The following is a 14,418-nucleotide window of genomic DNA, read 5'->3' on the forward strand; positions in this document are numbered from 1 at the left end:
ATCAATTCATGAGATGCTTATGTTGTCTTCTAAAAATAAGTACAAAACCCATCATAAAAATTTCTTTGAACAGTCATTACTCAGAGTTTGGCAGGTATCAAACTATACATTTCTTTTTCATTCCTAGGGAAAAAAAACCAGACTTAGAACATGTAATGATCTCTCAACACAAAGAATCTCATTTAGTGTATGCACTTGGTTGAAAAGAATACAGAAACCATTTAAAATATTTAAAAAAAGAAATCTATGGGTAATAGCAAATGCTTCAAAAATAAAAATTTTGAGAGCCACCATTAGCTGCCTGGAATGGAAGACAGATCTTTTTCACCCCTCTGCACATCCCCTCCCACAATCTAGCACATAGTTGGTGCTCAATAAAATATCTTTTGAATAAATGGTGTAGGGCCATCTCAAGGAATTTTCTACATTAGCAGTTCATTTAAAAAGAGATAAAGATGACCTCTGAATGTAGTAAACAACAACTTGATGTGAACAATTGTAACAGCAACACGATCAGCAGAGAGTGGGCCTCTGCCAAGAGAAAACACCTCTGCACTGGGCACCCTCCAGCAGGAATGAGGGGGGTGCGGTCACAACCACTTCCACATAGTGGGTCATGTACAACAGGTTCCTGCCCTGTACTTACCTCCTCCTCCTCCTTTTCTTCTAGATCCCAAGCCCCACTGAGGTTCAGCTGAGGGTGGCTGCTGGAGCTGCTGTCCTTACTGCCTTTGCCACATGTGGCTTGCACTGAATCTGGGAAGGACACAAGACATTCTGCCCTCTCGTCACTGTCCACTGAACTCAGGGACAACACACTCAGATTGTTAGCACACTTGGCATTTCCTATGCCTGGGCTCTGAGGACTAGGGGGCTTGGGTGTGGTGGGCCTTAGCGGCATGAGATGCTGCTCAGGTTCCAATATAAACTGGCTGCCAGGTTTTGGTTCGTGGGAATTTCGGTGCAATAATTCCTGGGCAGTTGAACTTGGCGGTAAGCTGCCAGCACAAGGACCAATGCTCTTGACCTGGAGAGGAAATACCACCGTCTCCAAGTTCAGCTGGGGGCCCCACGGGCGGGCCGGGCTAAAGCCTGGGGCAATGGTGCGCCTCCTGTGTTCCAGCTCCATGCTGCTGGACACCCGGCGAGAGTAGTCCTCGTGTAGGCAGCTGCAGGCCCTGGGCCTCGGGGAGGCCACAGGGCTCCTGGTTCCCTCTTGCTTCAAGGCTGCCTCTGTGGCTCTGCTCACCAGCCTGAGGACCCGGTCAAAGTCCTTGGCCCTGATGGGGCTCTTCAAGCGTTTCACCCTCCTCTCGGACCCGCTGAGCTTCTCTGAGTCTGCAGAGCAGCTGCTTAGCGTTAGTTGGGTCATGGGCCTGTCGGGCCCTATCTTGAGGTCCGCGGGATTGGAGGCAGATTTCCTTCTGAAAGAACCCTTCCTCCAGAAGTTCAGGTTGTCCGTGCTCTTGTTCCTCTGGGAGGAGATGCCATTGTTCTCAGAGTCTTTCACAAGGATGGCACACACTGGAGGCTCCTGGATAGCAGAGGGCAAGGGCAAGCCATGGTGCTCGCAGTCCCGGAGGCTGATGCGGCCCAAGCCATAGGCCCGGCGCAGGCTGCGGGAGCGGTGCGTGCTCCTCTGGAAGGCATTGTCTGCTTCCTCCGGCTCTGAGCCATCTGATGACACGGGGCCAGGCTGGGGGAGCCCACTGGCAGCTTCCAAAGAGCTGCGCTTGCCTGCTGAGACTACCACGGTTGTCCCACTGGGGAGGGCTGGGCCCAAATCAGGCTCTGAGGCCTCCTCCTTAGCTGCATAGGGCCCCTCTCGGTTTTGAATTCCCTGAAGGATGGAGGACTTCAGTTTTTTAAAAGATCCCATCTTCCGAAAAGAGGCCAGGGTGTTCCAGGTGGAGGACTGCCCCATCAGAACCATGGAGCAGGGCCTCTCGGGGTTGACACCTGTCCTCTTCCTGCTCACTGAGAAGAGACGCACAAGCTTAGCAGGGCCCAGCCTGGAGTCCTGGGCTTCGGTGTCGCCACCGCATCCTCCGTTCTGACAGGCTGGGTAAATCACCATGCTGGCGTCTGGCGGTTCCAAGCCTGAACAGGGGATTGCAGCAACTCGCCTGTGGCCGTTCTGGGCTGTTGTCATGTTCTCAGGGCCAGAAGCCTGTGGCAACAGGGCAGCGTGATTCAACCCCACGTGCACACCGGTGTCCACTGGCCCCAGGTGCAGATCTTCATCTCTGAGGCTGCTGCCTATTCGGCTTTCACACTTGCTTTGCACACTGGGCTCCTCCTCAGTTGTGGCCACTGCCTGCAGTAGAAAACAAAACAGGATTTAGCCATTTCCTCTCCACGGAAGAGCCTTTGTATACAGAGGCTAGTTATTTTCTTTAATAATTGCTAACAGACAAAAAGGCATGACCCATAAGTGGGCTAATCAAATAAAACCTTTTCTTAAAAGTTTTACTTATTTATTTTTGGAGAGGAGAAGGGAGGATGAGACAGAGAGAAACATCAATGTGTGGTTGCATCTCACGTGTCCCTTGTCGGAGACCTGGCCCTCAACCCAGGCATGTGCCCTGACTGGGAATCAAACCTGGGACCATTTGGTTCACAGGCTGGCACTCAAACTACTGAGCCACACCAGCTAGGGCAAAATAAAAAACATTTGATTTCACGATAAATTAAAGGGAAAAATGGAAATATACATTTCTTTTTAAAAAGATAATTATGGTTTGTGCTTTCAGTATGAGGGTAAACTCTTAAATTCATTGAAATTGTTGAAGGAAAAGTTTTGAAAAACTTCTGGAAAAAGCCAACGCATCATTCAAGACTATTTTCTCTTTATTTAAAAAAGAAAATTTTAGTTTCAAATAATAAAAAAGCAATGATTTCAAAATGTGTCACAGCAAAATGTCAACTGAAGTTTAACACACCTAGTAGACAAGCTGAGTGCTTAGTATATATGAGATCTATTGTGGTGGAGACCAAGGTGATCTCAGCTACCTACTGTCTACAGAATACCCCAAATTCAAATGAGTGAGCTGCAAAATGCTCCATGGACACAGGAGTGAGAGGGACCAAGCTGAGGTTGCATTACATCAGCTGTGTGCAGGAAACCACATTAGTAAGAGGCTCCTGTCAGCAGCATTCTAACTGGCCAACGTAGAGAGAAACACAAGGATAATACTGAAGTACTAGAAATTCAGAAACAAAAATTCAAGTAAATACTGAACCTTCTTCTTTCCTCCCACATGCCCTAGAGCCCACCACACACCTGTGTTCGTGATTTTCTGTCTCCCCTTGCCCCCACTGCCTCCCCTAAGTGAAAAGTCTGTCCTCCTTAACTCTTCCCATCAGGTCAAACCCTCCTAGGCCTTCAAGAAACAGCTTAAATGTCACAGTAACCCTGTTCTCAATAAATGACTAGTGAATGAATGAAGAAAGGAAGGGTTTACAGTAATAACCATAATAACCACAGAAGACTAGCATTTATTAAGGGCTTACTACATGTCTGGCCCCTCTACTAAGTGCTTTAGAAACAGCGTGCCACTGAGTACTCCTGCAAACCTAAGAGGTCGATAGAGACTTCCATTTTGTAGATAATATAATGGCCACTTGGGCAGATTAGGTAATCTGTCTGGGGATCCGGCAGCTGTCCCTCCAAGCCTATGCTCTTCTCCACTGCTTCAAGCTCATTATCAAACAGAAAGGCAGAGGTAGGACAAGCATGTGAAGTGTCTGACTCCAACTTCTGTACCTTGTGACATAACCCTGACTCAAGTGAAATCCCAGAAATCGCAATGATGCTAGTCAAATGCCATTACCTCCACAGGTAAAATTAAAAGCAGAAGAGGAGAAGAAACTTTTATAAAGATTTTGAGGTTAGGTCCCAATTTAACTTATCTTTCTCAAGTGCAGAAGAAAATCTGACTTCATGCAAAGAGGTCTGATGGGCTTCTACTCTACCAATTCTCAAATGGGAATTTAAGAATGCAAATTCTCACATTTTTATTTGCCTTTGTGTGATGCTCAGTTAGGAGGAATTCCCAGGGGGAATTCCCAGGAGGGACAGCCATAGTTAAAGGACTGATTCCATCTGAGACCAGGTACACTACAGAGATTTCAACCTCTGGAGCCTTTCTGAAGTTCAGAAGCCTGATGGGCTTCCACATGCTCTCTGTAGTTTAATGTTCTAATGGGGCAACTAGGAGCCTGAAGAGCTATGGATTGCATTTGAATGAGCCACATAAACCGACTCTTGACTCATTCCAGCACTGAGACTGGATGTGACATCTACCCAGTTGCAAAAGAGCCCACCACTCAGCATTTCCTGTCCGCCTATACTTATTCTAGGAGGGACGGGGATTGTGGCTGTTTCGCCTTTTCAGAATCTGGAAACAAAGTAGTCACTTTATACAGAATCAAGTCCAGTCCCAAACACTGACTGACTGCATATTATGTAGAAATAGTCTTGTCATGATTTCTACTGCATACAGAAGAACAGGCAGAATCCCTTATCCTGTAATCTGGTTGGACAAAGACAGATTACTGACACCACAACTAGAGGGCACTAGGAGACCCTCCAGGATGAAACTGTTAAACTGACCCTGAGGGCTCAAGGGGTACAGGTACAGATACAGGTGCTTGACTTAATGTTGGGTAGTTTGACAATACTCTGTGGAAGACATGGGGCCAGGCCTGGGATCTAGACTCAGTACTGTCATAAAAATATTGAGTAAGTGATTTCAGGAATCTGTGCTGCAGTGCCATGTTTAAAAGAAGAGATGCCAACATTTATGTATTATCAACCAACTCATCAATTCATGAGCCTCTGTTGGGCACAAAGATCTATGCGGGCCCTGTGATAAACTCAAGGCAGTGACAAGATGATAGCCCATTCCAGATGTAAACTGGCACAAGCAAAGGAAGAGTCAGAAATTTAAGTGTGATTGGAAAGCATTATATTTGGGTGGCCAGCTGTCCCAATATGCCTAGGGGTAAGATATTTCCCAGCATGTGGGACTCTCATGGCTGAAACTGGGAAAGTTCTTGGTAACAGAGATGACTGGCCACCGTACAGTAAGTAAAACAATATAGTTGAAAGGATGGCTCGGTGTAATAGTAGTAGAAATTAAGGTGAGAACAGGTATAGAAAAGTACACATACCATTAGTCTAACTACTTTGAGACTGTCTGCAGGTGTCACATTCTTTATGAATTCCTTCCTCATTTCCCTCAAATGAATAGATCCATTACTCTGTGGATTACAAGTGTCTCCTCAAATTGCTTTACACAAACTTTTACAATGGTTGGTTTATATGGCTGCCTTCAGAATAAGACGTTGGTCTCTACAACAGGAAGAATGTGTAATTGGCACACTTAGATTATGTAAATTTATCTTCGTGTGAAATTGTATCAGCTCTCCTGCCTTGTCGATACCTGTACCAAGGCAACAATCCATTACTGTGTACCACCACTATTTTTCCAATGTGAAGATGTTTAGATTTTTACAACACTAAAAATTCTAAGTATTTATATAAAACTTATTTAAGTTTTAGGGTATAGATTCAGTAAAATACATGCAGCAAATCCGTTTCTAATTAGGGCAACATGCTTTTTAAAAGATCACTGCCTTACTATTTCATTCATGTAGCTGAACAATGTGATTGTTGTGTGTTATTTGGAATAAAACTGAAAATCACAGAAGAAAGCTTTTCCTGGAATTTCCAAGTAACATACCAAGTTGCATTATTTAGACCTAACACTATGACCTCTATTAACAAGGGTTGCAATTCAATCAGTGGTTTTGTAGCAAGTCTTGTAAATTGTGGGACCTCTCCCAGAGATATTTTTGAACAGAACTACAAGAAAGAATTTTAGATGGGAATATTGTGAAATTCATTGTCTACAGGCTAGATTCTGGGGTGCATGAACTTTAGAACAGAACATTTTAGTCATAATGAGAGTTCTCTGAAAACAACTATGACCAGTAATTTTTAAATATGAACTTGTACTTGAATTTGAAATTCAGAAATAATATCATTAAATGCACAAAAAAGAAGGTTTTTGTAATATGCTGGTATAAATTATAGAAAATGCAACACTGGAGGAAAACACTGAAATCTGAAATAGCTCCTTGAATCACCGCACTGTAGGGTATTGCCCTAGGGAACATGGAACCCCTAACTGCAAATATTAGGATATTGGGGACCAGGGGACCCAAGACTTACCCATGGTTAAGCTATATAGGTGAGAGCACAGTGGGCTGGGCATCAGAGGGAGCTGGTTCTGTCACAACAGTGCCACCTACTGGCCAAAATCTGGTGGTGGTCCTAGACTTCCTTTCATTCCCTCAGTAGTCACTAAGCTTGAGATCCTTGCTCCGTGTGGGCAGCCTCAGCGTTATTTCCGGCCTTTAGGAACTTTGCCTGGATGACCGCATTAGCCTCCTGACAAGTCTCCTGTTTTCTAGTCTGACTCTCATCCAATCTAGCCACAATGTCCTTCCCAAACTGCAAAAGGATTCATGTCATTTCATTTAGTGTCACTGGCTGCCTTTGGAGACACTGAGATGTCAAATCATCTAAGCCTAGCACACAATACAGTAAGCCTTTCTCATACTGCTATGCTTTAGGGTATTTCCTTGTTTGCTCTCAGAGTCTTTCTCCAGTCCTTTTTGTCTCTCTGTTGTGCAGGGAACTACAATCCCCAGGCTCCTGTGACAAATGGCTCCTGGCCATATCGGCCAGTTGGGAAGTATTGGTGGAAGATGCCAGGGTATTTATTTCTCTCTCTATTTAGGCTGCTGCAGGGGCCTTTCCAGCATCTCCTGAGGATCTTGTTTGTCTCTGGCTCCTGCGGAGTAGCAACTCCTCCTGCCAGATGGGCACAGTGTCTGGCATAAGTAGCACAACCTCTTCCCTCTATCCCTCCAGGCTAGGGCAGGTAGCACCTTCCTGCTACTGTTCATTTGAGTTCCTCACTGTCTTCTCTTTTGTTTCTCAGCTGTGTAAAAGTAATCCCTAGATTAATTATCTTTGTTTGAAACACCTAGAAATGTTTCTCTTTTCCTGACTGATAAATATAATCTCTGCCTAACTTTCATTAATTCACATTACCTGTTCCCTAGAGGCACTCTGGCCTTCCTATGCAACTCAGATGCCTCTCCCATATGGGCTTGCAGCACTCATGCATGGCTACTTTAGTACTTACCATGCTGCTCTGTAATTCTAGTTTTTCTGTCTGCTTTCTCCACTAAACTCTGAAAAGGTTGAAAAGTTCTTTCAAGGCAGAAACCACATCTTATTTAACTCTGTTCTCAGTTCTCAGTCTGTTCTGACTGAATGAACGAGGATAACACTGCTTCTTTGACATAACTTAGGCATGTCAACCTAACATTTGGGGCCAGATAATTCTTAGTTGTGAGGGCTGTCCTAGGCATTGCAGAATGTTTTAGCAGCATCCCCAGCCACTGCCTTAAAATGATGCTATTAGGAAGAAACACAAAATATAGAAAAAGCTCTGAAAACCACGAAAGTGCCATGAATTAGTTTCACAGTGGTTTCTTTGAAACTACTGAAATTGATCATTTTTCAATCATAAAACAGAGCATGCTATTTATTGCTTAATGATAGTAATTAACAGGTTTTTTTAAAAAGATTTAATTAATTTATTTTTAGAGAGGGGAAGGAAGGGAGAAAAAGAGGGAAAGAAATATCAGTGTGTGGTTGCCTCTCACAAGCCCCCTACTGGGGACCTGGCCCACAACCCAGGCATGTGCCCTGACTGAGAATGGAATGGAATCGACGACTCTTTAATTCATAGGCTGGCACTCAATCCACTGAGCAACACCAGCCAGGGCAACAGTTTTTTTTTTTTTAAATAGTAATATTATTAGCAGCTACAGATTCCTGTGGCAAAAAGCTAAACTTAATGAATATTTATTATTATTCATTTATTCATTATTCACTTATTAGATAAAACTACTATTATAATAATTTTATCTAATTTTGCAAATGCTTTTTAAAAAATTGATATGTATTTTTTAATCCTCACCTGAGGAAGGGTTTATGTTCAACTGAGAGGAAGGCAGGGGGAGAAAGGAGAGAGAAAGAGAGGAACTTCAATGTGAGAGAAAAATGTTGATCAGCTGCCTCCCAATCAGCTGCCTCCCATATGCTCTCCAACCAGGGATCAAACCTGTAGCCTCTTGGTGTATGAGGTTATGCTCCAACCCACTTACTTATCCACCTGGCCAGGGCTGTAAATGCTTTTTTGTACATTCGATGAAAAGGAAAATTTAATAAAGAAAGTACTATATTTTGCTGTGTATAATGTATTCCTGTGTATAATAACATGCACCCACATTTTTGTATGCATTATGCACAGTATTATTATATTCATGGTATGTCATCCTTATACCCATGTATAATGTGCATCCTTATTTTTCCCTCAGAAATGTGGGCAAAAAAATGTTCACTATACACGGCAAAATACAGTAAATACTGACATGCTAATAGTTACTACCTGATCACTTTTTAACTACCAATACAGATACAGTCTTTCATTTTAATAGGTAATCAATTGATCTATAAAAAGTTAGTGATTTCAGTGCACAGATTTCATAAATTATATGTCTGAGTTAATATGACAAGAATTTTATAAATAAATGTCACACTTAAAATATAGTTAATATTAGTGTGTGAATGTGGATATGATTAAGATATACTCCAATTCATTTGTCTCAATGTTAATCAACAAAATATTTGAATAAAAACATTCAAAGAGGGTCCTAAAATACCTGTGATTATTAGGAAAGTGATTTTCTTCTATAAAATTATATATATTCCCTTTAGAATATAATTTTTTTCTCTAAAATACAAATATATTGGAAATATTTAACATAAGCCATGCCTTAATATTCTCCCTACTCTTGAGCATACAGGAGCACACCTGGAGCTCAGTGATTTGAGAGGCTGTGCTACTGGACCCCACAGGGTACCTACTAAATTACTGTGTGTGGGAGATGTAGAAGCTCTACCAATACATAGTCACAAACACAGAGAGGCAGCCAAAATGAGGAGACAAAGAAACATGGCCCAAATGAAAGAAGAGATCAAAACCCCAGAAAAAGAATTAAATAAAATGGAGACAAGCAATCTACTAGATGCAGAGTTCAAAATGATGGTTATAGGAATGCTCAATGAACTTAGGAGAAGAGTAGATGAAATTAGTGAGAACTTCAGCAAAGAGATAGGAAACATAAAAACAGAGATAGAAAATTAAAACAAACAAACAAAACAGTCAAGCTTGACTGGTGTGGCTTGGTTGGTTGGAACATGGTGCTGTAACCAAAGGGTTGCAAGTTTGACTCAGGGTCAGGGCACGTGCCTAGGTTGAAGGTTTGATCCTTGGTCCAGGCACATATGGTCTTAGTCTGGGCACCAATACCTCATCTAGGAGTCTACCAGAGGCAACCAATTAATGATTCTCTTTCACATCAATGTTTCCCTCTTTCTCTAAAAGCAATGACAAAACCACAACAACAAAACAAAAACAAAAATAAAACCAGTCATAAGTGAAGAATACATTAACTAAAGTGAAGAATACATTCCAGAAAATCAATAGTAGGATGGATGAAGAAGAGGTTCAAATCAGCAATTTGGAAGATAAGGAAGCAGAAAACACCCAATCAAAACAGCAAAATTTTTTTAAAAAATCCAAAAAGTTGAGAATAGTACATGAAACCTCTGGGAAAACTTGAAACGTACCAACATTTGCATCATGGGGGTTCTGGAAAGAGAAGAAAGAGAGTGAGGAGTATGAAAAAAATGACAGAAAATTTCCCTAACCTGGTAAAGGAAACAGACACACAAATCCAGGAAGCACAGAGTCCCAAACAAGATGAACCCAAAGAGGCCCATACCTAGGCACATCATAATTAAAATGACAAAGGTTAACAACAAAGAGAGAATCTTAAAAGCAGCAAGAGAAAAGCACTTAGTTATGTACAAGAGAGTTCCCATTAAGACTGTCAGTTGATTTCTCAATATAAACTTTGCAGATCAGCGTGGACTGGCAAGAAATATTCAAAGTGACAAATAGCAAAGACCTACAACCAAAATTACTCTACATAGCAAAGTTATCATTTAGAATCAATGGACAGATAAAAAGCTTCTGCAACAAGAAAAAGCTAAAGGGATTCAATATCACCAAACCAGTATTGTAAGAAATGTTAAGGGTCTTCTTTAAGAAGAAGAAAATAAACCAAAAAAATATGAATAATAAATTAGTGATACTTTAAATGCAAATGTATTAAATGCTTCAATCAAAAGATATATGGAGACTGAATGAATAAGAAAACAAGACCCATACATATGCTGTCTACAAGACACTCACTTCGGATCAAAAGACACACACAGAATGAAAAAGGTATGTTATGAAAATGGAAACAAACAAAAAACTGGGGTAGCAATACTTATATGAGACAAAACAGACTTTAAAATGAAGGCTATATAACAAGAAACAAAGAAGGACCCTGCAATTTCACTTCTGGGTTTTATTTTGTTTTTAATCCTCACCTGAGAATGTTTTTTGATTTGAGAGAGAGAGGGAGGGAGAGAGAAAGAAATACTGATGTGAGAGAGAAGCATCAATTGGTCGCCTCCCATATGCACCCTGACTGGGGATCAAACCTTCAGCCAAGGTATGTGCCCTGACCAGGAATCGAACCTGCAAACTCTTGGTGTATGGGATCATGTTCCAATCCACTTATCCACTGGACTAGGGCCACTTGTGGCTATTTGTCCGAAGAAACTCAAAACACTAAACCAAAAAGACATGTGTATCCTAAATGTTCATCAATAGACAAAAGAATAAAGTAGCACTGTGTGTATACAATGGAGTATGACTCAGCCATGAAAAGAATGAAGTCTTGCCACCTGCAACAACATGGATGACCTACAGGGTACTGTGCTGAGTAAAATAAGTCAGAGACAGACAAATGCCAGTTGATTCACTTACATGCAGAGTCTAAAAACGAAAATAAATGAACAAGCAGAACAGAAACAGACTCTTAGATATAGAAAACATTTTGACAGTTGCCAGATGTGAGGAAGGGTTGGGGACTGAGTAAAAAGGGTGAGGGGATTAAAAAGTACAGATTGGTGGTTATAGAATAGCCACGGGGATATAAAGTACAGCATGGGAAATATAGTTGATAAATAATATTCTAATAACAAAGTATGGTGTCAGATGGGTAGTAAATTTATCAGGATGGCCACTTAGTAAGTTATGCAATGTCTAATCCCTGAGTTGTATACTTGAAACTAATATAATATTGTATGTCAACTGTAATTAAAAAAATATTTAAAGTTAAAAAAATAAAAGATCATTAAAAATTTTTTCCTACTCTTAGTTCAAGTAACTTTTAACTTTATCAAATGTAAGATAAAAGTTAAGTTGTATTGGGTTGGTCGAAAAGTTTGTTTGATTTTTTTTCCATCAGATGGCTCTAGTAACACTTAGTTGTCCTTAATTTCATTCTAAACAATTTTGTTAGATTGTATTGTGACAGCTGTCATATCAGCATGCATTTTTAAAAATCATCAAAATTGGTGCATTTTTGTGTAGCCATTTTAATACTGAAAATGGAAGAAAATAAGCAACATTTCTGACATATTATACTTTGTTATTTTAAAAAAGGTAAAAATAGAAAAAAAGATTTGTGTAATGTATGGAGAAGGTGCTGTGACTGATCAAACGTGTCAAAGTCAATTTATGAAGTTTCGTGCTGGAGATTTCTCACTGGACAATGTTCCACAGTTGGGTGGACCAGTTGAAATTGATAGTGATCAAATTGAGAAATTAAATGAGAACAAGTAACATTATATCACATGAGAGATAGCCAACATACTCAAAATATCCAAGTCAATAGTTATTGGTGAAAATGAAAAATGTGTCTTTTTATGGAAAAAACCATATGGACTTTTTCATATGGTTTTTAGCCAACCTAATATATAAATTACGCTATTAAAATTATTTATAAATCACTGCATTCATACTTGGGTTAAGGATAAGGGTCTTCATTTCACACCAAATACTGTCATAGTAACCTAACACACACGCACACTCATATATATATATTTGAAACTTCAAACTCCTTTCTAATGAAGTCAAGATAGTTGTGAAAAAAACAGATGTGTACCTAAAAGACATTCAGATAAATATTAATAGTTAAAACACTTGACAATAGTAAATGCTTTACTTTATTGCAATTATATAAAATTTCATTCTGATTAAATTACAGTTTGGGGATTAATAGAAACAAAGCACCATGGTGCTAAAGTCTTTCTTAGCTGCTGAACTTGCCAATTTTACTCTCCCCTTTCACTTCCTGCTAGGTCATTTCCTTCTATTATTCATCACAGTTCCTTCCCCTGTTGAAATCAAGATCCTGACCAGAAGCTGAAAATTCTAGTGCCCCACATTTTAGGAACAGGTTGTATTCTAACGGGTTACTTATGGGCAGTCCATTTCCCTACAAATTCTGTTCATCAAACTATCAATATCTTTATTATCACTAAAGATATTGAACTCAACCATAATTTATAACATTTCCATAGGAAAATACACCTGAGATTCAACTGTGGGTTCCAGTTCCAAGGAAGAAGTTCCTCTCCCCATCCTCTAGTTCTTAATGCACATCTTTCTCCCTCTCCTTTCCAACCACAATGTGCACATCAGTCATGGGGGGTAGGCCCCTCACCATGGATCTGCTGTCCTTAGGTTCTCTTCTGTTGCATAATGGGAACGATACTTCAAAAGAGCCAGTAGCTTTGGCTTCATTTAAATATCTAATCATTTAAGTATTTACAAATTGAAAGGATACATAAAAATGTAACTTTGTATGAGACACAATCATTGTGTCTTTGGGAAAAGTGTCAGTTTCATACAAGTATGTAATTGCCTTGGCTTGCCTTATCTGGGTTACTAGGCTAAACCACATTTCTGTGGGTGAGGACAGGTTTCCCAATGGGGACACATGTTTGCTTTGTCAATATGTGGAGTCATGCAGATAGAGAAAATGAGGAGTTGCAAAGGCAGGCCTTAGGACAAAAAAGAAAATTTTCCTTTGGGCTCTGAAGCTGGGGGTCAGGCAGTTATAGCAAGATGTGCTAGAGTGTCTTGGACTGTGCAACAGCTTGCATTATCCTACACAATACTATTCTGCCATCACCCTGGGGCTCAGCAAAGTTCCAGCCTCTGGACCTCCCCTTCCTCCACTCCCATTTTAACCACTGGTGTGGAAACAGCCTTGGAACAACACTTCACTAGAGTTATTGCCAACTGAAAGTCTGAAGATGGCTAGCTCTCATCCCCTGCCCACCATGTTTTTCATGCTAAATAAGATTGCAGCAGTAACCACCAAAGTTCATGGTTAGGATAACTACCTATTACCTGCAACTGATGCCAAAACTGATGTCACCACAGGAACTGTGCCCCCCCCCCCCGCACTTACCATTTAGAGCAGTTTCCAGATGTATGGCCCTAATCTTGAAGGCACTTTGAAGGTCACTGGAGGAAAAACAATGTTTCTGCTTGCTAGAGGCAGATTTAGTAGGATCTGGAGCTACACATTATTATGCTCTTGGTCTAAGGCACACATTCACCCACCTGCACAGAAAACCCTCTCAAAGGATCTATACAGCTTGCATATGCAGCTTATGGTTAAACATGTAACATCTATAAGAGCACATGGTTTTGTTGTATTTTTCTCTACATTTATTTTACTGTTCAGTTTTTTTTGTGTGTGTGTGTGCATAAAATGTATTTCTAAGCATAGAACCCCAATTCACAACACTGCATTTTGAGGAAACAATATCAACTTTCAGCACAGTTTCCATTCAGGAATAAACCAGGCTCTAACTTAGGAAATGCCACAACAACCCGTTCTGCCATCCACCATGAAAGACAGAGGCCCTGGAAATGCATTTTCCCGCTCTGTTCAGTGAGGTACCCCCAGTCTCAAATCTGTGGTTTATGTTAAAGCAGTTGCTGAAATGCCTTCTATTGTCTAATTTATTTTTTTTTATTTTTAGAGAGAGGATAAGGGAGGGAATAAGAGAGGGAAAGAAATGTCAATGTGTGGTTGCCCCTCACATGGCCCCCACTGGGGACCTGACCTGCAATCCAGGCATGTGCCCTGACTGCGAATTGAACTGAGACACTTTGGTTTGTGGCCCACACTCAATCCACTGAGCTACACCAGCCAGAGCTATTGTCTAATTTAAATTGTCTTCTAATTGAACTGACATTTGGATATTGTTTCTTTGTGAGCCCTTCATGCCTCTGGGTATGGTCATCCCCTCTGAGAGGCACAATGGATAACAATGAGGGATGAGGACACTGA

At 40.9% G+C, this 14,418-nt stretch overlaps 1 protein-coding gene across 10 annotated transcripts in view; it reads right to left on the reverse strand.

The window, feature by feature from the left end:
- SPATA13 (spermatogenesis associated 13) overlaps positions 1 to 14,418 on the reverse strand; it is a 337,287-nt gene that overhangs the window by 80,950 nt on the left and 241,919 nt on the right. For all 10 annotated transcript variants that reach the window (XM_053662837.1, XM_053662833.1, XM_053662834.1 and 7 more), the window contains one exon: positions 647 to 2,317. In XM_053662837.1, the coding sequence (XP_053518812.1) occupies positions 647 to 2,152 (1,506 nt within the window). In that variant the 5' untranslated portion in view covers positions 2,153 to 2,317. The remainder of the gene's footprint in view (positions 1 to 646; positions 2,318 to 14,418) is intronic.

Source organism: Artibeus jamaicensis, unplaced genomic scaffold (genome assembly GCF_021234435.1).
Source record: "Artibeus jamaicensis isolate MK-2021 breed Jamaican fruit bat unplaced genomic scaffold, CSHL_Jam_final contig_1028, whole genome shotgun sequence".
Taxonomy (NCBI): Eukaryota; Metazoa; Chordata; class Mammalia; order Chiroptera; family Phyllostomidae; genus Artibeus; species Artibeus jamaicensis.